This window comes from Toxotes jaculatrix, chromosome 19 (genome assembly GCF_017976425.1).
Source record: "Toxotes jaculatrix isolate fToxJac2 chromosome 19, fToxJac2.pri, whole genome shotgun sequence".
In the NCBI taxonomy this organism is placed as follows: domain Eukaryota; kingdom Metazoa; phylum Chordata; class Actinopteri; family Toxotidae; genus Toxotes; species Toxotes jaculatrix.
The window spans coordinates 17,394,137-17,419,703 of record NC_054412.1 but is presented as its reverse complement, the minus strand read 5'-3'; the positions used below and the strand labels follow the sequence as shown (position 1 = coordinate 17,419,703).

Here is a 25,567-nt window from a genome sequence, read left to right as displayed (position 1 = left end):
AATCAAACTCCCAATAGAAAATGAAGAAAATACAACGTAGTATGCAGAAGAGTTGACAGACGTAAGATATAAACATTTTTTCTTAAATGAATTTAAATTATAAATAGAATAAAAAAAATACAATACCCGCACCTTAGAATATACATTTACCCTGATATCAGAAAAAAATAAACACATCTTCATATTTATATGTACATCATAGGTCTACTGTTTGTAGAAGTGATTACTGTTGAGGTAAAAAGAGTGTGAGCAAGGAGACTGATGTCTGGTTTAAATAGAATTATTGATAGAACATTGCTGTTCTGATCTGATGAATAAGTTGGAAATGTGTCTCTGACATTGGCTTTCTCAAACAGTTATTCAGCCCATGGATGATGTTTTCTGAATGCATTTAAAATCTGTATTTGCATCTGAGATACATTTGTGATCACATTTTTTGATATTGAGTAAAATCATTGATCAGTAAATGATGGAGGTACACAGGCAGGTCTGATGTAGATGGATTGGGGATCCTCCAAAGTAAGACTTGTTTTTTAATAGTATTCAGCCTGTGTTCTGAGCATAGTTGCACTGCTGTCTGTCATCACCACCCAAATTTTGATAGAAGCTTTATTGTACAGGCAGGGTGAGTTGACTTTGAGGTCAAACACTGGCTCGTCTCGCTCTGCCAAGTTTCGTTCCAAGGGGAGACAGGAGTAGGAGCTTTCTGGGTTGAAGTAGGTGTGGTGAGGATAAGTTTTGCGATTCTTACATTTTTTTTTTTAGCGTCGGCACAAAGGGAGGCCTCCCGACAGGGGAATCTTTCCCCCCCTGTAAAGCGCTACGCACAGTAAATCGTGGACAAAATCCACTGCAGTATCAAGCGGCGTGGGGTTATTTGGGTCAGGTTTAAGTGTAGGTGGGTTTGTACAGGGTAAGTGAAGGAAGCCTGGCAGAGAGACGACTCAGAGAGCTCAGACCACTGTAAAGATGCACCCAGTTTGGGTATTTTTGCTTCATTTTCCATCTTGTGGTGATGATGAACGCAGTGACCACTGTGAAAACCTAATAGATGTGTCAAGTTTACCGAGTTGAACAATAATGTTTAATTTGCTCTTACTGAGCTTCATGCTATTGACATATGTGAAATGAGACACTGTCATGGGCTGAATTCAAGAGAAGGTCTAAAGGATAACAGATTTTGTCTTGGAGTAGAACTGCTAATCTTTACAAACTTGAGCAGAGTGACAGCTATTTCACAACCCAAACCTGAAAAGATGTTTACAGATGGTAGAGAAACCTTTCACTGTTTTAAAAACCATGTCAAAGACACTAGAGGGGAAGACACAGTTAAGGCCTCGTTCCAGTACTTGATGAAAGAGAGTGAGGAAGACATGTTGAAGTTTGGACGGACCATAAATTATGCTTAAATGATTCTGTAGCTCGATTATGAGTGAACCGAGGTATTATTCTGTGGCTGAACCTCCAGTGATGGTGTTAATCTCTTTATCCAAGCTATTTACCTTCACATTGTATGTTGCACACATTGCTCCCTTGCTGTCAGTTTTCTGTCCCTGAGCACCTTTTTCATATACTAATCATGTCATTTATTTTGGTTTGTTTTTTTTTTTTTGTTTGTTTCCATAGTTATCCTTTTTCTTAAATTTGTCATTGTGAATTTATTTAACTTTGTCACTTGGATGAAGAAAACCTTGTACTCTGTAGTGTTTGATCATTTGTGGTTTTTTTTTTTTTTTTTTTTTTACTTTCTTACTTTGCATTTGGACTTTTCTGTCTCTGAGCCCAAGACATGGAGCTGTCAACCTGTTGATATGATTATTCTGCAAAAGATATAAAGTGCAACAGGAGACAGTAGCGTCTTCTCAGACTGTCTCCATGTACGTCAGGACATTGGACTTTGTAGTTATTAATTTGAGCTATGTGCTATTGACGTACTTGAAGTTGAACACCTGAATCCAAGCCTTGGAGAAACTGTCTGAACACGTGCTGGTATCTGTGCTTTTTAAAAGAAATGGTATCTTCAAAAAAAAAAAAAAAAAACACAACAGGTTGAAGCCAAAGGATTTCTTTGTCCCTTTTCTTGTATTTTGTCACTTGTACTTTATAGTTTCTTTGTATTGTCTTTTATTTAGTGCTCACATTTTGACAGTAATTTGGTGTCATTAACAGGATTCAATTAGCCAGAACTTCTCCATTATATAGGGAATAAGGTCAAATTGAGTCTACTATGACATAGTGCTGTTGTAAGTAGTTACTGTTCATTTAGACTGTTGCTGACTCTGTCTTAAAGCTGCATTTTTACCAAGTGAGCAAATATTTCACTCTCAAATACTGAACACAAACTAAAGATGCATAGCATTCCACCACAGTATGACATTTTTGATTGAAGACAATTTCACAAATACAAAACTACACAGATATACAGTAAAATATCTACTCTAAACAATAATTTACATTCTGGCTATTATAATTTTTGTAGTTTTGGCTGTAGATGATAAATGCATAGTTAGTAAACTACCTCACTATTTAGTGTTATCAGCTCTGGGTCCTAAGGGTGTTGAGATGAAACTTTCTAATGTTAAAAAAAACATATATTTCCATTTGCCTGGACCAAAAACACAAGCTCTCACTTTGCAGGTGAAAACAAATAGGAGAAGGAGTTCAGCAAAGGCACAGCTGTCCTCAGTAGGTGGCCCCCAGTGTGTACATGTGTTTTTTTCAAGAGTCCTTCAGCAATGCACTGTACCTCTGATGTTACGAAACTGACAAACAACATAGTAGTACAATAAGCTGCATTTGGAAAGTGGTGTGACCTTTACAGTGGTTACTGGTAGGACTACTGTTAGCTTCTGACTGAGAACTTGATGCCGTGGTTATGGAGGCGGTCGATGAGACTGGTCTTATAGAAGGCAGCTCCTGGAGTGTACACCCCTCCTCTGTTAATGATGAGAGAGAGATAAAAGAGAGTAAGATATAGAGAAAAAGCATTATAATACTTGGATAAAGGAATGAGGAAGATATAGACAAGAAGGAAAGACCACCAAATCTTCTTATTTATGACAGAGGGGAGCAGAGTGAAAGAAGCTTAAGAAAATAAAAACAGACATAACCAACCTCCTGGGCAGAGAGTGCAGTTCATTCAGCAAGGTTACAGCTGCTTGTACCACAGCAGACACTGTGGCTACATAACCAGGTTCTGGCAACAAGAAGAAACAAACATAGAGCTGAAAAATGACAGGAATTGTATGACAGCTATACCTCTATAGTGAACAAGTATTGAAAACTTATTATTCTACATTTTAACTGAGCTGTGGTGGTCGTACCTGCCCCAATGACCTGAGTACAGATCTTAGCGTTGGGTCGGCCCTGCGAGGGGTCCGTGCCCTCTGAGTAACCCTCACCGAAAAATGTCAGGCTGAAACAGGTGTCTTCAATCTGAGAGAGATGGGGAGGTGAATGATGAGACTCGACAACTGTAAAACATCCGACCAGCATCAATTTTAAGAATAGTCATGAAAATGTTAATTTACTACAAAAACAAACTGTTACCTGCTTCATGGTTGGACCAGCCTTGCTAAACAAGCCAAAGGAGAAGAACCTTGGAAACTTTGGGAAAGGCAAGAACCAAAGATCAGTGTCTTGTGCAAGACTCTACAAATGCTATTCAATATACTGACTCAGTGTAGGCTCCTTAACTCCTTAGCACTTTTTCTTGGATCAAAACGAAGCATTAAAACTGAATAATCCATGTTGTTTTGAAACATTTTTCTGCCTGTAGGAATCACAGAGTCACAGTTGTCGCCACACGTATTTAACGTGAGTAGCTTTGAGTAAGCCTTTCAGCTAAACACCCACACCTAACTGTGACATTCATCCACATTTAAATACTTAGAATAACCATCTTAAGTCCACGTCTTAAAGGTTTAACTCCATTTAAATCAACTCCACATCCAAGGGACTACTTCCCGAAGCAGATCTGCTTTGGACAGTAAATACCATAGTAGATGGTCACGATAAAAAAAATTTAAAAAATTGTTTTAAGAACTGGCGTAGCTACCGTGGTGAGGAGTTTCCTGCCAAGGCCAAATTTGACCATGAACCAGAAGAGTAGGCCACCACAGAAAAGCTTGACTATGGAGAAGAGGCCACCAACCCCAACGTAGGCACTGTACTGGACCTGAGGCAGGAAGAGAAGTGTAGGATATAAATTAAAGGTGACAGAGAGGGGAGCTGCAGGTGAGGGGAAAATGAGAGATGAAGGGGAAGTGGATAAGCTGGGAGAGAAGTGAAGTGATAAAAGGAAAGGGAGGCAGGAGAGGAGAAGGGGTGAGGGAGGTGTACGTGCACAGATGAGTGAGGTGAGAAGAAATGCCAAAATCAGACCGAGGGAGCAGGAAAGAGGAGTGAAAAAAAGAAACAGTTGCAGGAAGAAAAAAAACTAGTGAAGCAGGAGGGAGGGCGAGATGAGATGTCAAAGGGAATAATGAGCAGCGGGGAGGAAAGTGATGAATCACTAGAGATGACTCATCATATCTCCACTCCGCTGGTAGATGGCGATCTAAACAACATAATGAGATAGTTTCATTAAGGCTTGTGTCTCTGGCTGTGATCAAAACAGTGACAGCTGCTAGAATGGCTGACCTAGTTACAGGTACAGCAGGGGGAAGAAAAAGCGTTTTGCTTTTCGCAGCCAGGACGCAGAGTCTACCACATATCCAAGATGAGAGGGACGACATGTTGTTAATATAAAACCTCTTTGTGTCACTTAATGCAGCGTACCAAACTGGATTCCACAGGGACACGGATAGTACTGAGACATTAGCGGTTCTTCATCGTACTGGTCCTGAGGCAAAACTTAGGAAGAGTAAAATGCTTCAGTGCACGTCGTCTGGCTATTTACTGCCTCGAGCAGGGAGTGCCAATTTATTGATTACAAGGAAATGTTGTGTGTCTACTTTGATTGTACCTCAGGGCTGGAAAGCACAATGAGCTGCTAGATGAGGAAAATTCATTTTGGCTTAGAGAATGAAGTGATTAACCCTCTTGTAGTGATTACAGATATAGTCTGTGAAACTGTCCTGGTCAGGTCTCCCTTATAAAATGGCTTTCAAACTTCAATGGGACCTAAAGTCTTTTTTGCATGGTAGAGTACCCTTGACCTACATCAACATCACAGACATCATTACTGATATGTGTGGTGTTTAGTATAAAATTCTACAAGATAGCTTTAACTACGACTTTAAAATAATTGTAAACATGGTCTCAGTTCTCGTGTTGTTGTAATCTTACTGGTGACTGGTGTTCCTCCTCATAAAGGAAACGCTGGGTTCTCTTGACTACTGAGGGGTCGGAGCCCATAAACGGGATGGCGTACTGCTCAATCTCCTTGCTGAAAAACACAAAACCCCTGGAAACGCACACAAAAATCACACATAAAGAAAGCAAAGTGGTCTACACTCACCAAATCCATCTCTGCCTGCAGCGTCAGCACAGTAGCATTCAAGCTCATTTCATCTATTGATAGTCCTCTAAATCTGTCTCTCTATCCCTGCCAGGCTCCACGTTCCCATAAAACCTCACTGAGTGGAAGTCAGTCTGCCAGATAGCAGTAGCTTGCAAGTCACAGCTATCTTTCAGACACTTTGTACCTTCAGGTGAAAATGGGTTGTAATTTTGTTTTGTGTTTTATTATAAACTCAGAGGTGTTAAATAGAAGCTGTGAAAATATGTATTCGCTTACTGCTGCCATTCCTCTAGCTCCCCCACCCTGCTTTACAAGCCAGTATGAATTTGATCAGGTTTAAAAAAAAACAAAAAACATTTGTACCACATTATGAACAATTACATTTCATTAAACATTTATTTGATGAGGACTGCCTATGCTCAGAAAGAATTAGATTGTAAATTAAGCTATTATAGTTGAATAATATCCCATCGTTCTTTTTATCAAACTATTTAAACGTACTGTAGGTCAGTGGTAAAACAGATACATCAATTTCAGTGGGAGAATCCCTCTCTGCTGTGCACTGAAGAAATACAACATACCACTTTCTTAACTTACTGCTGCCAAGCCCCACATTCCAATAAAAACGTTATTACTCAAACTAAAGTGTTTTAGCCAGACAGTAATTGCTAAGTTATAGTCTTACCTTTTCTTGACTTTGGCTCCCACCACAGGCAGCGGCCTGTGGCCAAACTTCTTCCTCAGCTGGTGGAGCGAGCCACTGTCTGCGAAGCCATACACAGCAGACTGCCAAGTGGCGTCATGACCAGAGAACTCCTGTAAGGTTTGAGTGTGCTTTTAATTCTGTCACGGTGCAGGACACCAACGCTGTAGTCCACTCTCTCCCTCCCCAATAGTCCCCTCAGTTTCATCTCAAAAAACAAATAAATGTCAGTGAAGAATCTATGCACCAATTCTGAAACTGCAGTGTAGTTGCACAAAAGCAGCAGTGGCATACTGTGGTTGTACATGAGCATATTTAGTTTATATATGAGAGTATTTATTATCTATGATTAATCATATGCTCAACTGTGCCTTTATAGTGACAGCTCAATTATATAGACCAAAACAGACATCACTTTACTTTTTAAAATCTGGGTGAAAGTGTATCAAGACTACAATTCCCATCATGCAGTGTAGGAGCTGCAGTTGTTCAGGCTACCTCAGGCCCACTGCTAAGCTTCAGGAAGCTCTCCACAGCTGTCAGTGTTCCTGAAATCAGACCAAATCACACAGCTGAAGGTCAAGTTCCAGGTAAAATGTATTAGTAATGAAAATGCAGACAAGTGCATGAGTTCAACTAAACTGGCCACTGTTACTGTTTCAATGAAGGAATAGAAAAAAAGATCAACACAAGCACTGCAGTGTTTGGTGTGTTTAGTGATTTACACCTGAATATATAGATTTTTGTGGTTTTTACCTTGACTGAGTGAACCATTTACAGGCTTTTGATTCACAGTAGCTGACTTCAACCTCTGTGTGCAGTTTCCTACCTTTGAACTGCCTCTGTGTGTAGAGAATACCCAGGTCTGCCGGTATAGAGTCGAAGCCACAGCTGCCAATCACATAAACTCCTCTGTCTAAAGCCTTAGTGTGATACTCCAGCTGCATACGTTCTAGGAACTGTTTAGGATGGACACCCACACACATAAAACAAAAACGCAGAGAAACACAATGCATTTCATTGTACGCACACATTATGCACAGACAGAGATGCAAATAAGGTTTGATCCTCAGACTCTAGGAACAGTCATGACCAAAGGACAAAACAAATACAAAGATACAAGATAAGAAATGAGTATTTAACTAGACATTACCTGAGGCTCCCCACAGATGTCTATACAGTGAGCTCCATTTTCTATGCAAGCTTTGACCACTGGTTCACCATAAAATCTGTACTGAGAGGACAAAGAGAGCATAGAGGGAATTGTTCAGACACAAACCGCATGGCTGCAGTGTTTCCAATTTAACCTTTGTCAAATGTTATCTCTACGTTTCCTTTGTTTCATCTCCTGGCAAAATACTTACTGGTCCCACACAGTTGAGAATGATCACACCTTGTTGGCACATGACGGCCAGTGATTCTTCAATAGACACATCAGCAACAATGATCTCGATGTCTGTCCTCAACTCAGGCATAGCTGACAAAAAAAAACAAAACAAGAGAACATCTTTCATAGAATTTACAGTGAATTACTCAATGTTCTACAACTACAAAACCTCTACATACAATGTACTGACAGTAGTCTGAAAAATATTTATTATTTCTTTATTCCCAGGTTATAACCACGAGCAATGCTGAAAATATTAGATATAAATAAAATATGAATATAATATTTTCTCAATCCTGCATTTGATAAATAAGAAATACCACCTGTACTGTATTATTGTACAGGTGTTTGTTGGCCAGTCAGACTGAGGCCCTGCAGGGAGCTACACTGCTGAATAACCTGAAACCCATTTCTAAAGTTCGCTGGCAGCAGCTTTGGAGCCAAACAAGAACTTTCATTTAGGGGTCAAGCTCCAAATTGTTCACTCCCAGCTACATAACCCCTCGCAGACAACAACAACTCCTCAGACTGCTGCCTCTGTCAGTCAAGTGAGTAACGTGTCCTGCAGCCTGACATCTGATCGTTCATTGGCTGACCGCAGACACTCTGGTCTGGACTCCGTTAGCCACAGTCCGCCCCGTCAGGCACGTACCCAGCCTCCCCGCGGCTTGTTCCAACACTCCTTCCAGACGCTGTCTGCTTCTCCCGGCCACGGCCCAGATCAGAGGGCTGCCCCCGGGTCTCTCCGCGGCGCATCGGGCCACTTCTTCCACAACAAACTGCCCCGCGAACCCCGTGGCACCGAAAATAATAATGTGATACGGCCTCTGGGAGGTTACGGCCGCCATTGTTTACGTTTTTGGTTCGAGGTCCCGCCCGGTAACGTTAGTTCCGGCTGTGTGCGCAGATTGGCTGGTGACGGACGTAACCGTCCTGACACCGTGAGTTATGTAAATGGAAACAATTAAAACCATAATAATCTGAATTTCAGTAAGCAACTGGAAACCTAATTGTGAAATTTGACAACTTGAAATAATGAAAAATAATATGATAAAGTAATGTTCAGTCACTAGTGCCCTGCTCTAACGGTCTGAAGTCTCCATCAAATGAAAAACATACAAGGACATGCAAAAACAATTATTTAACCTAACTGCTTTGAACACATCTTATGAAACTTATGAAAAACATATGAAAACAAACTAAGGAACAACATAACAGTCTGTGGGAAATTCCTACTCCACCAATAAATGTGGTATATAGGTGTGTATTAATCCGCTAATTGATTCACTATTAAAGCTTTCAACTGTGCAAGAGCTGCGGTAAAATGTGGAGAGTTCATTTTATTAATGTTACAGATACATTTATACATACATTTTCATTCATTCCACTGGTTTGTGTTCCTAATTTTAGCGCGCATATATATATATATATATAATCTAAGTCTTAGTTTCTCTGCACAAACTGTATTCAGCGTGCAGTGTGACTGCAGCAGTATGTAGGTGAATCTTCTAGAGAAAATGGTTGTTCATTCTTAGGTGTACAGCGACATCCTGTGGCCAAACGTCGGTATTTCACAAACATATTTTAGCAAAAAATAAAAATACACAATGGCATTTTTTTTATTATATATATTGTATTCCCTTGCAGACACAACTTAACATAAATACTGAAACATAAAGATGGACTGCATAATGCAGCTGCTGTTGGTAAACAATATCCACAGTGACAGTACAGAGGTAACATTCATTACTTTGCAAACATCTGAAGTTTAGAAGGAGAGCTGAAATGTGTAAGAAAATATCAATACAAGGCAATGGATAAAGGTACATGCTGATCAAAATTCATTTTCTCCATCTTCTCCATTCCAATAAAAAACTGGTGTTTACAGGAATATTTTCTTGTGTGTTCCTTGAGCCAGCCAGGAAACACAACTTGTTGATCCGTAAAGCTCTGCTTTTGGACAAAATGATTCAAAGACAGCATCGCCCATGCAAAACTCAATATTAAACTCCCAATGCATTTAAAAGCAGCCTCAAGATTGTGCTTAAAATCCAATCAAACATTTAGAGCTAGGTGTAAATACAACACTCAGAAATAAAACAAATTTTGTTCACAGTAATAATGTACTTTTTGCCCTCTTTTTTTGTCTGTTTTTGAATGAGGTCTGGTTTCCAACATGCACACAATCCAAATGCATCTTCTCACTGCATTGGGCTTTTAAGATCATGGTGTAGCTGTTTGCAGACTGCAAGACTGGACGTGATCGTACATCCAGATGTAGGGCAGGAATTTTAGAATCACACACTAAAAGGATGAACATGAAAACATAAGAGCACCAGAAGTATAAACACAGGGTAAGTGCCTGAGTGTGTGGAGCGGCTGTTAAATTGCTGTTTTGCATACTGATACTCATGATGACTACACTGAAATGTAAGGAAGAGGATTAGGGCCACATGTGGGGAATAAATGAGAAAATTTGATTTCAGAGTTCAAAGTCAGTATTCTGATTTTAATCTCAGAATACTACTTTTTCTTTTTTTTCTAGCTGTGGCCCTAATCCTCTTATGTAGAAATGTATTGTGTTATAAGGTGGTAGACTTGATATTTTCATACCAAGAGCCACACTCTTCCTGAATCTACACACACAGCATCATTCATGCAGAGTGTTTCATGATGCTGTGCTTTGTTTTTAATAGGACACTTTGTATATATACAGATACCAATATCACTATGCTTCTCTTTGACCTGGTCATCTTCAGATGATAAGAGGAATGTTAAGAGTAACCGCTTGCATTGAGGTAAACATGCAGCTATGAAACTTTCCTGTTCAGTGAAAGGATCATAAAGGCTTATCTGTATCTGGAATCAGGAAATTTCAAAATAATATAAATCTTCATAGTCGTTCTGTATGATGTGTCTGATATACAGTAGGTTTACAGTATATTCATTTAACAGAGACGGGTCAAAAGAGCAAACAATAATGTTAACATGAATTTAAAAGGAAAAAATAATAATCATTTTGGTCCATTACTGGTACGAAGAAACAACACTTATGATCCTAATGATGCTAAAGACAGCCTCTCTCTGTATAGGTCAAAATAAAACTGCCAGAACAAGAAAGCTCTGGGAACAAAAGACAAATTTATCCACAGCTACAACTGCTACAACTGTGAGGGAAACACTATAGATAAACTACTTCTGTTAAAATATAAATATAGCTGAGAGTTGTGAGCCCTCTTGTTTGATTATCTGTAAGGTTCAGTTTAAAGATGAAACATCCGCACAGACAGTAGTAAACAAGTTTGTGTTTTTTATACTCTCATCCCACAACATGCACACATCATCACGTTTTTCTTCTGAGGTGACGAAAGTTTGTACTGTTTGGTGTTGCTTTGAGCACCCGATTACTGATACATAAATCTATGTCCATTGCTTCACATGTACAAATCTTAGTGAGTCACCGGGTGTGAGCTCTTCTGCTCAGTCACTGTAGAAGAAATCAAAGCTTTAAACACTGGATGGCAGCATCACATCAATGCCTGTAGGTTCCATGTCTGTGCATCCTTACTCGGGGACTGTCTCTCTCATCCTCACTCTCTGTTTTTCACTGTCCATTACAGCACAAACGTCTGAATCAGCTCTTCTCTTCAACGCACGTCAAACTGTCTTAAGTCCGGAGGGGCAGCCAGTGTCCGAGCCCTTCAAAGACCCTCCGTACGCTCATGACGTAGAAGTTGACGTTTTGTGTGAAGTCGGTGCAAATGTTGGAGTAAGTGTCCACCAGGGTGCAGTAGAGAGCGGTCCCGCCTATGCTGATCACCACGGTAACCAGACACAGCAGCAGGAGGATCAGGCAGGAATCTCCACCTACCTCATCTAAGAAGTAAGAAATGATGCACAAATGTAATATGCATGTTTATAATGTCGAAACATTTGACAGTACTGTAGTGTAATCTGTAGAACACAGATTTCAGCTACAGTCTGATTCCATATGTTAATTTATTTTTTACATGTAGAATACAGGTGAGTTAAACTGTACCTTGCTCAATGCCGTCTTCGGGTTCACTGAAGCGAACTTTGCGTTTGGAGTTCTGTTTAGTGGCGACGTTGCTTGGTGGAGGCAGTCCATCCAGAGACGCTCTCCTCCTCTTCAGAATGGAGACCAGACCATCAGGAGAGGAACCCTGAAGGTACAGTACAGAAGGCCACAGGAAACAAAAATAAATAAATAAATCACATTTTCCTCCTGTTTAAAAGGACAACTGCAACTTTTGGGGAGTTTGGTCACTTTATCCTGAATCTGATGAGAGGACTGGTGTCAAAATGATCCCAACATCTTTGTTAAGTACGGTAACTTTGTGTGTTGTATTGTTCGGAGCTAAATCTGGTGAAATTCTATCATTGTTTTTCAATGTGTTGTCTGAAAAGTCCCAAAAATAACTGTGAATTCATCCTACTAACAAATATAACATGTTCCTGCATCACCACAAACAATGGTACCCTTTGGTATATTCCCAAAAAAATCAGTGTCACTTAAGGGAAAGTGTCACCAATGAAGGATGGTCAAAAATTTGTAATTAGTAATACATGTTGTGTGTAATATTTTACTGTACTGGTAAAATGATTCTCAGTCTTATAGTCCACTGTATGAACAGGAGCCCAGACCAGGAGGTTTAAGTGGTTTGCAACATGTATCATTTAATATTCCTGATTCAATTCTGGCCAATAACATTTCTGTCCATGTGTTTCCTGTTTCTATGCTGTCATACTATCAAATAATGGCCAAATGTCATAAAACCTTAAAAGAAAAAAACAGAATAATAGTATAAGAACACAAACTATTAGAATAATAGATCATCCTGTTTTAAATGAGGACAGTAAAACCACAGGATATAATACAAGAAAAACACTATAAAACACAAGGTACACAGTGTACAGGCTATATCAGCAGACTAATGTGAGGCCTACTTTATGTTTGGTATTAGTCAACAGAAGACCAGCAGCATATTAGATGAACTGGAGCTGAGCCACAGAAGCTTGGCTGAGGCAAGTAAACACAGATCTGCAGAAACACAGGTGTAAACAGCACAGAGACATGAATTATTCTCTCTGTGCTGGAAAAACGCAGCAGGCCTGACTTTGGGAAAGTGTTGCTGTTGGAAAGCATAATTGGACAAGCTCAATATTTAAACTGACCCAAGTTAGAGGAAGGGAGGAATTCCTTGCACTGTAAATATTGTAATTTGTTGCAATAAAGAGCTACTGACTGATGTTCAAACTGCAGTTACACTGCACAGTCAACAGAGGTCAGCAAGCCAGAAATTCCTAAGTAGAGCTTAAACCACCTCCCTCCCAAATGAAAACCTTTTGACCTGATCATAATCTCTATGTCAGCCACAGAGCAGAAACAATAACACACAGTATGGTCATATGCTGACTGGTGAGATGGACTCATCTCTCAAGCTGTCAGCCTCATCTGCTGCCGTAATTTATAGGTCAATTATTCAGTGAGGTCAGTGGGTCAATACCATGCTGGATATTGCACCGGTCATCACATTCAGTCAAATCTGTACAGAGGCACGTTAGTATATCATGTTTTACTGCTTCCGGCACATTCTGGGCCCTGTGCAAATCATAATTTTCCTGCTTTACCACTGTGAAAATTGTGATGTTAAATGGAAATATGCTTGTGTCAAGACAAAGTAGTATTTGTGAGTGTGAGGAGGAAAAAGCTTTAAACTCTGGGTTAGTTCTATGTTGATGATGAAGATGAAAACTCAGAGAGTCTTCAAAGTAAATACTGTTCATCCTGAGGGGAACATGAATGTGTGTCACAACAGTTCATCCAATTGTAGTCAAGACTTGACATTAAAAAACATGAATGTCTGGGCCAAAGTGGTGGATCCTCGGAGTCATCTAATCCATCTAATATAATGTCACATTTACAGGGAGCTGGCCAACACAAATGGTATTTACAGTAAAATTAGTTGATCGAAAAGTCAACAATAATTGTCACACAAGGTGTTGTGAGTTAGTGATGATGGTATTTATGCATGGACATTAGCTGAGGCTGTGAGAAGGCAGACAGACGTGAACAACAGCAAACAGAGCTGAACTAAGAGAAACATCCAAACCCACAAAGCATCATAAAAAAATGACTCATCCGCAACAGAAGAGCATGTCTTTCAAATATTTCTAATGCCTTACAGTGCTCTCAGAGCTCATTCTGGGGCCTCTGAAAGGACACAGTACGGCCTTTTCACATATCACACTGTCAACAAAGTGATCTATTATACAGCCCATAAACTAATGCTGCTGCCTTTGGTCCAGGAGGTCACTGTTTTGCCCGGCTGAGGACTGAATGAGCAGTGAGCCCTCAGACTAAATGGATTGTTACTGAGCACAGCTGTGGCTTCACATGCTGCAGTTAGTTCAGCCCTGTTTGCTGCTGTTTCGTTTTTGCCACCATATGTGTAAGTGTGCAGGACTCACTGCCTCAGGCTCTACTTCAGTACTACTACAAGCAAATAACTCGACACGTTTTTGTCAGAAAATATGAACCGTTGTGCTCATTCCAGCCTCGTGCATTAATATTTAAAATTTAAAATGGGCTGTGTAAGTGTAAATTCACTCTGTTTAGTCTCTTGTAATGTGACTGAAAAAGGGAAAGGGGAACAGTTTTTCCTGCTCGTAGAAAAACTGATATAAGCCTCATGAAATGTGACACAGAGTCCCACCCATGCCCCACCCAGTCAAAACTTCCACTGGATTACATAACAGCCATGATCCTGACCCCAATCAATGTGAGGCCTTCAGCTTGTACAGCTTATTTGGAATAGATCTGATTTCACCCCCACCTCTAGGAAGAACCAGGCCCCTCCAGCTCAGTGTTCAGCTCATGAGCCAGGACATGATGTCTTGGCTCAGGCACAGACTCAGTAATGTAGCACATTTGGCAGGGTAGTCATCCTAAATGTGAGGCCACACCAGTGAACGTGGGTGGAGGTTTTTGAACATCGAAAAGTTGGCAATGATCTCACCGAGGGACCACAGAGATCTTCAGTGGGAGTGTCCCAGCAAAGACAAAGAGCCGTGGGTCAGGATGTGAAACTTAAACAAATACAGTCACACTTTTTTGCTGGTGGAATGTATTATAGGGAGTAAAATCTGAAGAGACTGGAAAGAGGAAGGAAGGAAGGAAGGAAGGAAGGAAGGAAGGAAGGACAGATACATGCAAGGGAAGACGGATGGATGGAGAAGAGTAAGGAAAGAGGGCAGGAAGGAAAGATGAGAAAGATCAAGAGATGCAGGGATATAGAGCAGAAAAAGATATTTATACCCGTTGTTAAAACAGCTCCCCTTTACACATTTATCTCATATCCATCATGTTCACACTGAATTTACACTTAAAATAAAAATGCTTCTACAGTCCAAACATTATAATTAAAGTCTGCTTTATCCTTCCAAAATGTAAAGTAGTTTTTAAATCCCTAACTCTGGTGATAACGAAAAAAAGTGGACCCTTACCCCTTCTGTGTGGGACAGTTTGGCCAGGTCCTTGTCTGAAGCCTGGGGGACTCCTGTTGGCCACTCCACCTTCACCTCCTCCTCCTCCGGTGTCTCCTCACACGGCTCCTCCTCCTCCTCCTCTACTTCCTGTCCTTCCTCATACGTCTCCTCCTCCTCTTCTTCTCCATCCTCTTCCCCTCCTCCATCCTGATGGCCCGTCTGTGGTGAAGATGACTCTGATTCTGAGTCCACGTTTTGTTCTTGTTCTCCGTCCTCGTGTGATGTTTCAGGATTATTGACTAGAATGGTGAAGAAACATTGGACATTGATTACGGATTATCACTCAAGCCTTACCAGTATGGGAACTTGCTGTGTATTGACACGGAGCCCCTGTGTGGCTTAGTGTGTCCATGAGTAGATTAGTCTTTTCCTCTGTCTAACTAAAGAACACAGGTGATTCTCATTTTATTTCATAGCCCTTAGAAACTGTTCAGATACATGAGTTCAAATAGATGCATCATCCTTAAGTCAAATTTTTAATTTGTCCAATACTTTAGTCTGTTGCTGTTACTGACTGTGCTGTTAGCATGGCCGGTGATCTCAGTCTTGTTTTTTCCACTGGTACTGTATATAAACAGTAATACATGTTTACCTTTATCATGACAGGACTCTAGTGTCTGGTTCTTGCTCTGAATGTCTTTCATTGTTGTGTTCAGCATCTCCTGTTGATACAAACATAGACAACGATCAATTTTAAAAGTCTGAAATTGATTTATGATCAGAGCAAACAAAAAGGGAAGGCTTCCACGTCTTACCTGTTCCACACTGATGGATGGTCTAAGTGATGCCAAAGAGAGATAAAGACAAAGAAACATCAAGACAGAGGAAGACCAGACAGACAGCAGAAGAGAGAGAGAGAAAACAGGCAGCATGAGAAAGGTCAGACAAAGTTAATGGTGAGTTACTTAACATATTAAAAAGCTAAAATATTCTTCAGGTTTTCCATCAGAAGCTGGCATCTCTTCTCCAGGCAAATCAAATCCACCTGCACAAAATGGCCGTGGGCTGCAATCACATACCAAGAGAGTCAGAGAATAGGTGGGACACAACTGTGCCTGGCGTCCAGACCACAGATATTTGTCTGTGTCTGGTCAAAATCAATATCCTGCAGAAATCTTTTCTGGCCTGTCAGAAATATTGATGTTTCCCAATCATTCCCATGTGTGTCTGCATCCTCAGCGTGTCTTCATGCATTATCAATGTGCTGGTTTGGTCTATGGCTCCTCAGTGTGTCCACATGGAAGACAAAGATAGAAGTCGATCACACTAAAGCAAAACGAGTACTAAAAGGTTTCTGTCTAGCATCGATGAAGGTGATGGGAGGACATGCGAAAGGCATGAGAGGAATTTAGCTGAGGTCAGTTGGAGCTCCTGCCACCTGGACTGGAGCAAGGACACAAGAACGCGCCACATCAAAGGCATAACTTTACTAAGTACATGCTTTAATGACAGGGAAATGCTTAGAGGTGTGGGAAGTCTGCTGCTGACTCCAACCACACCCTGGGGAAGATTGGTTGTGGCAGATCATAAGATAAAAAGGCCGCTGATGAATTCAGGTTCCTTCTGTCTGCTTCAGACCACAGAGTGTCTAAATTTCAGCAGATACATGTTGTGTGTAGGTGTTGTATGATACCTGGGGTGCGTCCTACAGATCTGGCTCAGGGTCTCGATGTGCTTCTGACTGATGGTGTCTGTGTCAGTGGACAAACTGCTCCCTGTGTTCTTCTTCTCTCTCCACTGGCTCTCTGGGAACACATACAGAGAACAGGTGCACACAAAGTAAATGCCCACACTCGCCCTTTGTCTGAGGATAGCACAGAATTGCAGGCAGGTTTTTGATCAGTGATAATATTTGACAGAGGAGAGAAATACAATACCCCAGTTTTCCTGCAGGGCAGCAAGGTTAGAGAGCAGGCGTTCGTGGTAGAGCTTCTCCAGTTGTAGGAACTGAATGGCCCATTGGTCTGGTAGCATCACTAGTTAAAGACACCAACTGAGACCTTCAATCCAAACTAATGGGTTTTTACATGGATTTAGCACTGAGATTGTGAAAATAACATATATAATATAATGGACATGTAACATTAAATTATACTGGGCAGCAAGGCAAAGCATTTTTCTCATGACACCAAAAGTGACTCACTCTTGTAAACATATACTTGCATTAAAGAGGCTGGTGACTCATTATGGTGCACAGATGCCCCTTTTAATTATTAATAAACAGAAATTAAATACATAACACAACGCGGCAAAATGACGCAATTAGGGCCTCAGATGACCCAGGGGTCATCTATCTTGTAACCAAAAGGTCAATTAAAAGAGTGAAACACTGCTCACTTATTTAAGATGAGTCTGGATAACAGCATCAGCAACATGACGAGAGAAACATTTTCCACTTGCCAGATACAGAAGCAGAGGACATTAGCCAAGACAAATGCCCCACACAACACATTTTTCAAAAAAATCACTGGGGGAAGTAGATGAAGATAGCTGTTTTCTTTGACACTAGATGAAACTAAATGTTCCAGTGGCCATGTTATGAGCATTTATAAGACTAAGTAAGAATAAAACTGGAAACAAAGATTCCGGGCCCTGGGGTTTGATCTGAAGCGCTACAAGCCTTCACAAGAACTTTGATCACTACTTGAAGCTGTATTAGGAGAACTGGGTATGAGGCCAAACAAATGTTTTGCTGTTTGTTAGGGTTGTGACATGCTGTTGCTTAAGAGGGATGTTACTCTGTCACAGAATAATAATGTTTCCCAGTGAGCAGCCACCTTCCTCGTCTCAGACATTTCTCTCGTTCTAACAAAAACCTCCTTCCCCCATACGTTTAGCATCCTCTCTGTCTCTGTGTTCGTCTTTCTCTCTCCTGTCACACACACACACACACACACACACACACACACACACCATCCTCAGCAAGACGGGCTGACAGCCGTTGCCAGGCCGACAGCACAAACAGAATCAGAGGAAACTACTACAGCAAGTCCTCAGGGCTTTGAGCCAAAGTATGGGGAACACCCAGTGACTGAGGGACAAATGAACAGATAGAAGACAACAACAGCAGCAAGAGAGACAAAGAAAAACTGAATATTTAATTTTGTGCCTACATTTTTGATTGTTTAGATTGATGAACAGCAGCAACCTTTGTCCTAACGGGTCAGATTCATGCTCTAAAGGTAAACCTCTGTTCAGCCACCACAGATGGAAACACTTTCTCCATTGAGTAGAAAACACTCTTAGTGTTTTTGTTTCTTTTTTTGGTCATCATAAATGCCACACTGGTTCAGTCACGACTCGGCTGGAAAATACTGTTGATTGGCAAATGTCACAATAACAGAGGAATGAGGTCAGCGTGCACTTGAAAGGATACAGTCCTCTTTGAGTGAGTAGGCCTCTGCAATCTGAAAAAAAAAACATAATTGATCAAAGAGGAAGTACAGTACTTTTATTCACAATAAAGCGCAGTATATGGGACTGTACATCATCCGCGCTACTCTGTGACTTAAAATAACTCAAACAAATCGTGACAGTTTCAGTGTGAAACATTGGCATTAACCCACGAGGAATCAAAGCACACAGTGACCTTAAACCACGCCGCTGCGCACTGAAAATGACGTTGTCAAACTCTAATTAGGCTGTTGAACCAAATGCAGTTTGAAGTTGTTGCTTGAAATTCCCTGAATTCCTTCAAAAACAAGGATCACATGGCAGCGTCACACCAAGCGGCAGAGACATGCAGACAACCTGTGAGACATGGAGTCACATGCTACGACTTATGGTCTGGATTAACGTGTCTCTGTGGGCTTTTTCCCCCATCCAGACACTTTTTAACCTTCCTCTCCACCAGTCGACTTTATGATTTAATAAATCTAGAGATGTGGATGTGGAAGATGTTTCTTCCCCTCAGATATATTTCTATAACTCCATGATACCAGGCAGTTTTAGGGGTGTAGATAATTACAATTTTCACTGTTGATTAATCAAATCCTGCGACTAGAAAATGTGTGGCTGTTTTGGCTGAAAAATGAGGACCAGTCCTCAACATAATGAATGACTGATTTTTGGTCATTCAGCTATTTGATTAATCACCTAATCATTTCAGTTCTAGTTAGTTTCCTACATATCTGATCATAACTTTGAACTGTACATCTCTTCATACACAGACATGACAATAATTTTCTCTTTATGTGCATCTCACTCTGTATGTTTGTTGGAACAGACATTCACAGACTATTTTGTAGGCATGGTACACTACACTTACTGCAGCTCAAGTAGAGAAGAGGAAGACATCAGGACACCTCTGTTTTTGACTGAGCTTACTGATGTTTTAAAAGAGTCTGACTGTTTTGGATATCTTTCGTTTTAGACAAATGAATTCAGGCAATGAAACATTCAGAACACCAGAATAGCAGGTGTTAGCAGCCATGACCAAATATGGACTCTCATGTCTAAAGACACACACCATGTTCCTGCTAAAACTGGGCCTACATGGTGAACATCTGTGGTGTGTACAATCACTCACACCAACAATAATTCCTTGTAATTTGAGCGTATTTGTCAAAACACGATACCTTTGATCATATGTCTGACTCTTACAGTAACATGTCATTTAACTTTTAGCTTTTGTCAAATGAGCCTGACTGATTGCACAGCTTTGCCTCTCCTTTCCTTTCCTTTCCTTTCTTCGTATTTGAGGCAAAACTGCTTCGCCTTCGTTCCATGATTACTGCAGTTGCCAGCAACGCAGACTAAACTACAAGCTTCTCGAGGCACTCGAATAGCTGAGACAAATTAATCACACTGTCTAAGCATTGTTTGGAAATTGTGGCCTACAAAGTATTGCACGAGCAACGTGAAACCACTGATGTTTTGCCGTGATCCTTTTCAGCGAAACACAGAGACCAAACTATATTTATCACACCTCTAATTAGCATGTCTGCTTTGAATGCTGTAATTGTGATCTGAGGCAGCAGAGGCAACAGGAGATGAACAAAGGAGCACAGGGTTGCCAGTTTAAATCCCTGCACCTGCGGAGTAGAGCAGTTGCATAAATGTTCTGTTCTGCTTCAGCAACTACTGCTGGTGTCTCCCTGACCAATGCAGTTATCTCAGTTATTATCATTTGCATGGTGGTGGTAAAAATATAACTATTTTGATAAGTTTGAGAAACACCAGCTCAGGGATTTATAATATTTGTCTCAGCTAACACTAAAAACAGAGACTTTGGAATCAGGTCTCACAGGAGGACTGTCATATATTCATATTCTGTAACGGAAGCATAAGGGGAGGATCCATATACACCCTCACACAAAGCCAGTTTGTCTGACTAAATAAAGACATGTTTTCTCTCTGGACTTGGGAGAAAAAAATCCTCCTGTTCTCTCTCTCTCTCTCTCTCTCTCTCTCTCTCATACACACACATACACACACCTGGTGCAGGGAGTGTGGCAGCAGTGTGTAGTCACTGTTTTCTCCGAGGGACTGCAGGGAGGCCAGGAGCTCCGGGCTGGGGCCCAGCAGTGCATCTCTAGAGACACTTCCTAGAATCATACAGCACAAACAAACTCCAGAATGAAATATACCTGATGTTTCACATGTTTAGGTTATGTCTTCTTCAACTGTATCAACCTCGATGTGTAAACTTTGATCACAGTATCTTTGTTGTGTTGTTTCCGTGCTGCATTTCTCAACGGCTGATGTAATCAGTCAGTGATAGAAATGTTCACTTATTGACATGAAAAAATATACTGTACATTATATTGCTTAAAAGATAGCTGTCTACAAATAGTTGTGTAATGTCTCCTGTGGAGTCAGTTAGCTTAGCTTAGCATAAAGACTGGATACAATGGGAAACAGCAAGCTCAGCCGACCCGAGTCAACAAAAGAGTCACTGCTTGGGCTGATCACGATAGCTGCTTTCAGTAACAGTTTCCAGTCTTTATTCTAACCTAAGCTAGGGCTAGTTTCAGTTTTAATCCATCACAGTGAGGACATTTCTGCATTATGAAGACATTGTGGCCAGTTCTCTCTACGTTAAAGCACAGTTCGAAGGTTAAGACCTTTTTATAGATTAAAGTTGGAATTAAATGTGTGTGTGTGTGTGTGTGTGTGTGTGTGTGTGTGTGTGTGTGTGTGAGATTGTGTATGTGTGTCTCAGACTCAGAAGACATGGTAGATGGTAAAGCCAACTGACAAACAGGCTGTTACCTCAGCAGGTTGCCATCAGTGACAACCTGTCAGCCCCTCGCCTGCAGCCATTACTGTGACAATTAGTCACTATTAGCTGGAGCTGTACAGTGCAACTCTTACATAACATAGCTTACCAGCTCCAGCTGTATAGTACATCATAAGCATCCAAGAGTACTGACAGCTTAGTATCATCCTGATCATCTTAAGCTCTGTTTTTTTTTTCTCGTGCATTGTCACAGTTTGTGGGGAAACTGTGATCCACAGATCGATATTAAGGTCGGAATTGTTCTGAAAAGCTTTCAATCACTTCTGTGCAGGATAATGTGTGTTATCACTCTACCATCTCTCTGCTGTGCTAAGAGATTAATACAGTCAGTCTTAGATCGTTTGAAGATGATGAACTATATCTGAGACATTTTATTGAATGAGCTGTGTCATTACCATCCACGTTAGCTGACATTGGAAAAAAGCTTAAGTCCCTCAAGAGCACAAACATCAAAAACACACATCAGTCGTAGATTTAGTGAAGAAACATAAGATGCAGTAAAGTCTTTTACCTGTGGTTGTGTCAGTGAACACCCCGTCCTCTTTCTGTGTGAGCCCAGTGTCAGGACCTTTCGGCATGCCGGTGTTCTTGTTACCCATCACCTCTTCCACAAGCTTTTCGTCCAAATCAGCGTTCTCCAAAAGCTTCCCTGAGACCCTGCAGTGGGCCGTGGCTGGGTCTCTTTATGGGCCCTCGCTAAAAAAACATCAAATGTTTCTGACCTTTATCAAAAATGTCTGTGTTGCTCTAAGCTCCCCGAAAGGTTTCAAGGGCGTCTCAAACACTGTAGCATGAGGTCTCAGCAGGTTTGGTTTATGATCACTCTTGGCGGAGCATGTGATTTAATCTTCCATCGCCTCTCCTGGGTGGCCAAGAACAGAGATTTGAAATGTCTACCACAGTATAGGAAGGCTGGGGTGTGGAGGACGTATTTCCCAGTTCTTTCTGACTCTCCACAGTCCTCTCTGTGGTGTATTGTGCTTTTCTTTTCTCTCTTACACACCGAATTCAGCGTGGCTTTCTTTCCCTGTCCACAGCAAGCTGTCAAAAAGAGTAGATGCATTTTAAATAGAGAATAAAATGTATGCCTCGTGCATGCAGAATGTTCTGAGACAGAGAGGATACAAAAACAGAGAAAGAAGAGATGAGTGAATGCAAAGAGAAGCTGCACTGCTGGTAAAAAAAAAAAAAAAAAAGCAGTTATGTCACTGACTGAAAGGGTTGTCTTTGTGTCTAAACCATGACTGTCCATTAAGGCATGGCAGAGTGCTCCATTCAGAATAACTCCCAGGTTGAAAATAGCTCCGTAGGAGACTGTGTAGTAGAGTATTAGAAGTATTAGAAATGAGTATTCCATTGAACAAGAATAAAATGGAACTGTGTAACTTGAAATCCAGGCCACAAGAGGACTGTCTAATGTGCATTAATTCAATTAATTCACCACGGATTTGATAATGTGATTTATGTTAATGATGTGCTTTGCAAAGAGAGAGAAATTATGATATATGTGAGAATGATGTTTAATATGTTCTCTATCTTGGTTTAGCATGTTAGCATAGTAATGTTTGAGAGGCACTCACATTTTCACAGTGTTAAGGAAAGTGATGAAAAGTTCCTGGATCCACACCAAATATTTAATGGGTTCTCCCCTGGCCCGTCATGTACCATACAATATAAGATGGCAAAAGTCTCCATTTACAGGCCATTAGCTGATGTTTTTATCTGGAGTAACAATGCCTGACAAGGAAAGGATTTAGTGACTTGCCTAAGGCCACTTTACAGCTAGTTCACAAGGGTTTACCTGTAGCTGTTGACAAAAGGCTAACATTATCAGGAGGACTGACCTTTCACAGGGCAGTCACCAACCTCTAACCAGTCCTATCACTGTAGTTTTTATCCAGAGATACAAAGTATTGTCACTTCATTGTGTATTTTATCTTTTATTTTCTTATCTCCTATACATTAGTTCCATCTTTCTTTTTCCTTGAATTATGGCTTCAGAGATTCATAGGTCTCCAGCTGTCCATCTGTTTTAGTCTCTCTAGTGGGAGCCAGATCAGAAATGTGTGTAGTATCAGTAAAATCTTATACACAAGCTTGCAAAAAACATGACTTCCTCTCTGCATTGGCAAAGGTTAGATAGGCAAAGGCTGACATGCTGTAAATAAATATACTGTTTTTCTGCCTCATGAAACCTACATTTTCAGCCTGAGCGGTGTGAGGACATGAAAGCTGTGTGATACTACGTGTTCACACAGCATGTTAGCAGTCATGTGCACGTTCTGAATTCTGCAGCATGGAATGTGACACAAAGTACAAAACGCTGGGAGCAGAGACTGACTCAGAAGAATGTGTAGCATAAAATTAAGAATGATGGGATGATGGAGGAGGCTAAAGATGAAATGACAGTTATGGCTTCGCCTTCACATGGCGAGGTTTCTCCTGTGAACCGCCACAGGCTGTGGGAGCTTTACTGTTTTTGTGCCCTTTGCTTTTTTTCCTAAATCAATCATAATCATAATTTTTAGCCTATTTGCTTTAAATTATACATAACAGTATTCCTGCCCATTTTCCAAAGCTGAGTTCAATGTCTTTTTCTATGCTTTTAGGGAACCATCAGTCTCTCTTACTTTAAGAATCCTGTATCCTAAAATAATGGGGTGAAAATGCAAAACAATATGGTCTTTATATTTTATATTTGTTAATTATTCCGGACAAAATGATGCTATCCGCCTTCATAGCAATGTAGTTCACTGAACCCAGCTTGGCAACAACTCTCACTTGTGCTTCTATCCACACACCCATCATTAAAATGCATTCACGCCCGGTCTGATACTCTGCGATGAGAAAACTGAACCGCTGTGACAAACAGCTTTTTGTTTCTTCGCTGGCCTTTATAGTTGACTCTGTCAAGGGGTTTCAATTCATTTTCTGTCTTTCTTTTTTCCTTTTTTTTTTTTTTTTTTTTTACCGCACGAGTGGGTGGCCGAGTGTGCGTGCGTGTGCACGTGTGCTCTGCGTTAGGCAAAGTCAACATGTGCATCGAGGGCGAGGGCGCGTGCCGCTGACGCTTTCGTGCACTATAAAACCTCGCGCTCAATCAAACGTTTTTGGTTTTCTGGCTACAAATCAAATGTCAACGAGGTTTTTTTTAAAATTATATTTATAACGGTATCTTGGTGGAAAGATGCTGAGCTTTAAAAACATCAACACCCTAGCATCCCTGTGACAGCGTGTCTGAAGTAGGCTATCCAGTTTATTGCGGGTTTTTTCTCCATAATACTGCCGTTCGATTCGGTACTTCCTATTTTTTTTTTTAGGTTACATCCCTCTTAAACCCGTTCTAGGGTCAATTTAATTCCTTCCGATGAGATAGAAATACATCCAGGCTCCCTCCGCCGCGTTCATGTAAGTTAATGTCACATCATAAAAACGGAACACGCAGCACACAGGACACAGGACGGACAGATGTACTCACTGCTGGATGATGTCCCTCAGTTTGTCTCAGGGTTCTGAACATCAACGCCCCTGAAACAGCGCGGCCGTGTTCCCTCCTCTCTCTGTTGGCCTACAGCGGGATCCACACAGACCTCACTCTGTCACCCGTCCGTCTCACAGACTCTCTCATGCTTCTTGTTTACGGCCCAATCCGGGGATTTTTCTCACCTTCCCCTCACTGTAAGATATATATTCCTACATGTCGCGGTTATTTATTTATTTTAGCGCGTGGCCGAGGCTGCCATCTTCTGGCAGATGTGGCACACTGGCCCCTGGCCGTGTGTCAGCGGTTATGTAACAGCAGATGAGGCGGTCATATGATGGGGTGTTAAGCTGATAAACCGCGCTCCGGATTACAAGGGGAGTAGGGAAAAAAATGTACATCTTCTTTGCATCCTATTGTTACTATTACATAAACAGAATAGAAAACGCATTTAAATCCACTGCGTTTAAATCAGATTGATGAGGTACATGCCAGACAACCATCATAACAGTTTCTCTATCTTGGCTGAATTGAGCTCTAACCCTCCTCTTCACCCTCTTCTTCACTATCACCATGCACTCTCACTCTGTAAGCCTGTAACAGACATCAGAGGAGAGGACTCCTTATATATACGTTATGTTTGGTCATTTAAATATAAATAAATAAACAGCTATATGTGCATTAGTGCAGCTCTTTAATTTATCAGTTGGATCTTATTGGGT

At 40.9% G+C, this 25,567-nt stretch overlaps 2 protein-coding genes across 3 annotated transcripts; both read right to left on the bottom strand.

Annotated features, from left to right (window-relative positions):
- Nucleotides 1-2,078: 2,078 nt before the first annotated feature.
- On the bottom strand, nt 2,079-8,410 carry LOC121199571 (saccharopine dehydrogenase-like oxidoreductase). 2 transcript variants are annotated; one of them, XM_041064385.1, is made up of 12 exons: nt 8,207-8,410; nt 7,532-7,644; nt 7,321-7,401; nt 6,997-7,126; nt 6,666-6,715; nt 6,150-6,280; nt 5,290-5,407; nt 4,058-4,177; nt 3,550-3,606; nt 3,324-3,435; nt 3,115-3,196; nt 2,079-2,936 (listed from the first exon to the last, which is right to left on the bottom strand). In XM_041064385.1, the coding sequence occupies exons 1-12, from the start codon at nt 8,400-8,402 to the stop codon at nt 2,843-2,845; spliced, it is 1,284 nt and encodes a 427-aa protein (XP_040920319.1). In that variant the 5' UTR covers nt 8,403-8,410; the 3' UTR covers nt 2,079-2,842. The 2 variants fall into 2 exon arrangements, with proteins under 2 accessions (XP_040920319.1, XP_040920320.1); XM_041064386.1 differs by having other exon boundaries at nt 5,290-5,389.
- Nucleotides 8,411-9,055: 645 nt separating this feature from the next.
- Nucleotides 9,056-24,980, bottom strand: cnstb (consortin, connexin sorting protein b). The gene is made up of 11 exons (XM_041063719.1): nt 24,843-24,980; nt 21,876-22,405; nt 20,560-20,669; nt 18,500-18,530; nt 17,001-17,087; nt 16,757-16,868; nt 15,879-15,900; nt 15,716-15,785; nt 15,082-15,362; nt 11,594-11,738; nt 9,056-11,430 (listed from the first exon to the last, which is right to left on the bottom strand). The coding sequence occupies exons 2-11, from the start codon at nt 21,961-21,963 to the stop codon at nt 11,222-11,224; spliced, it is 1,155 nt and encodes a 384-aa protein (XP_040919653.1). The 5' UTR covers nt 21,964-22,405; nt 24,843-24,980; the 3' UTR covers nt 9,056-11,221.
- Nucleotides 24,981-25,567: the final 587 nt, after the last annotated feature.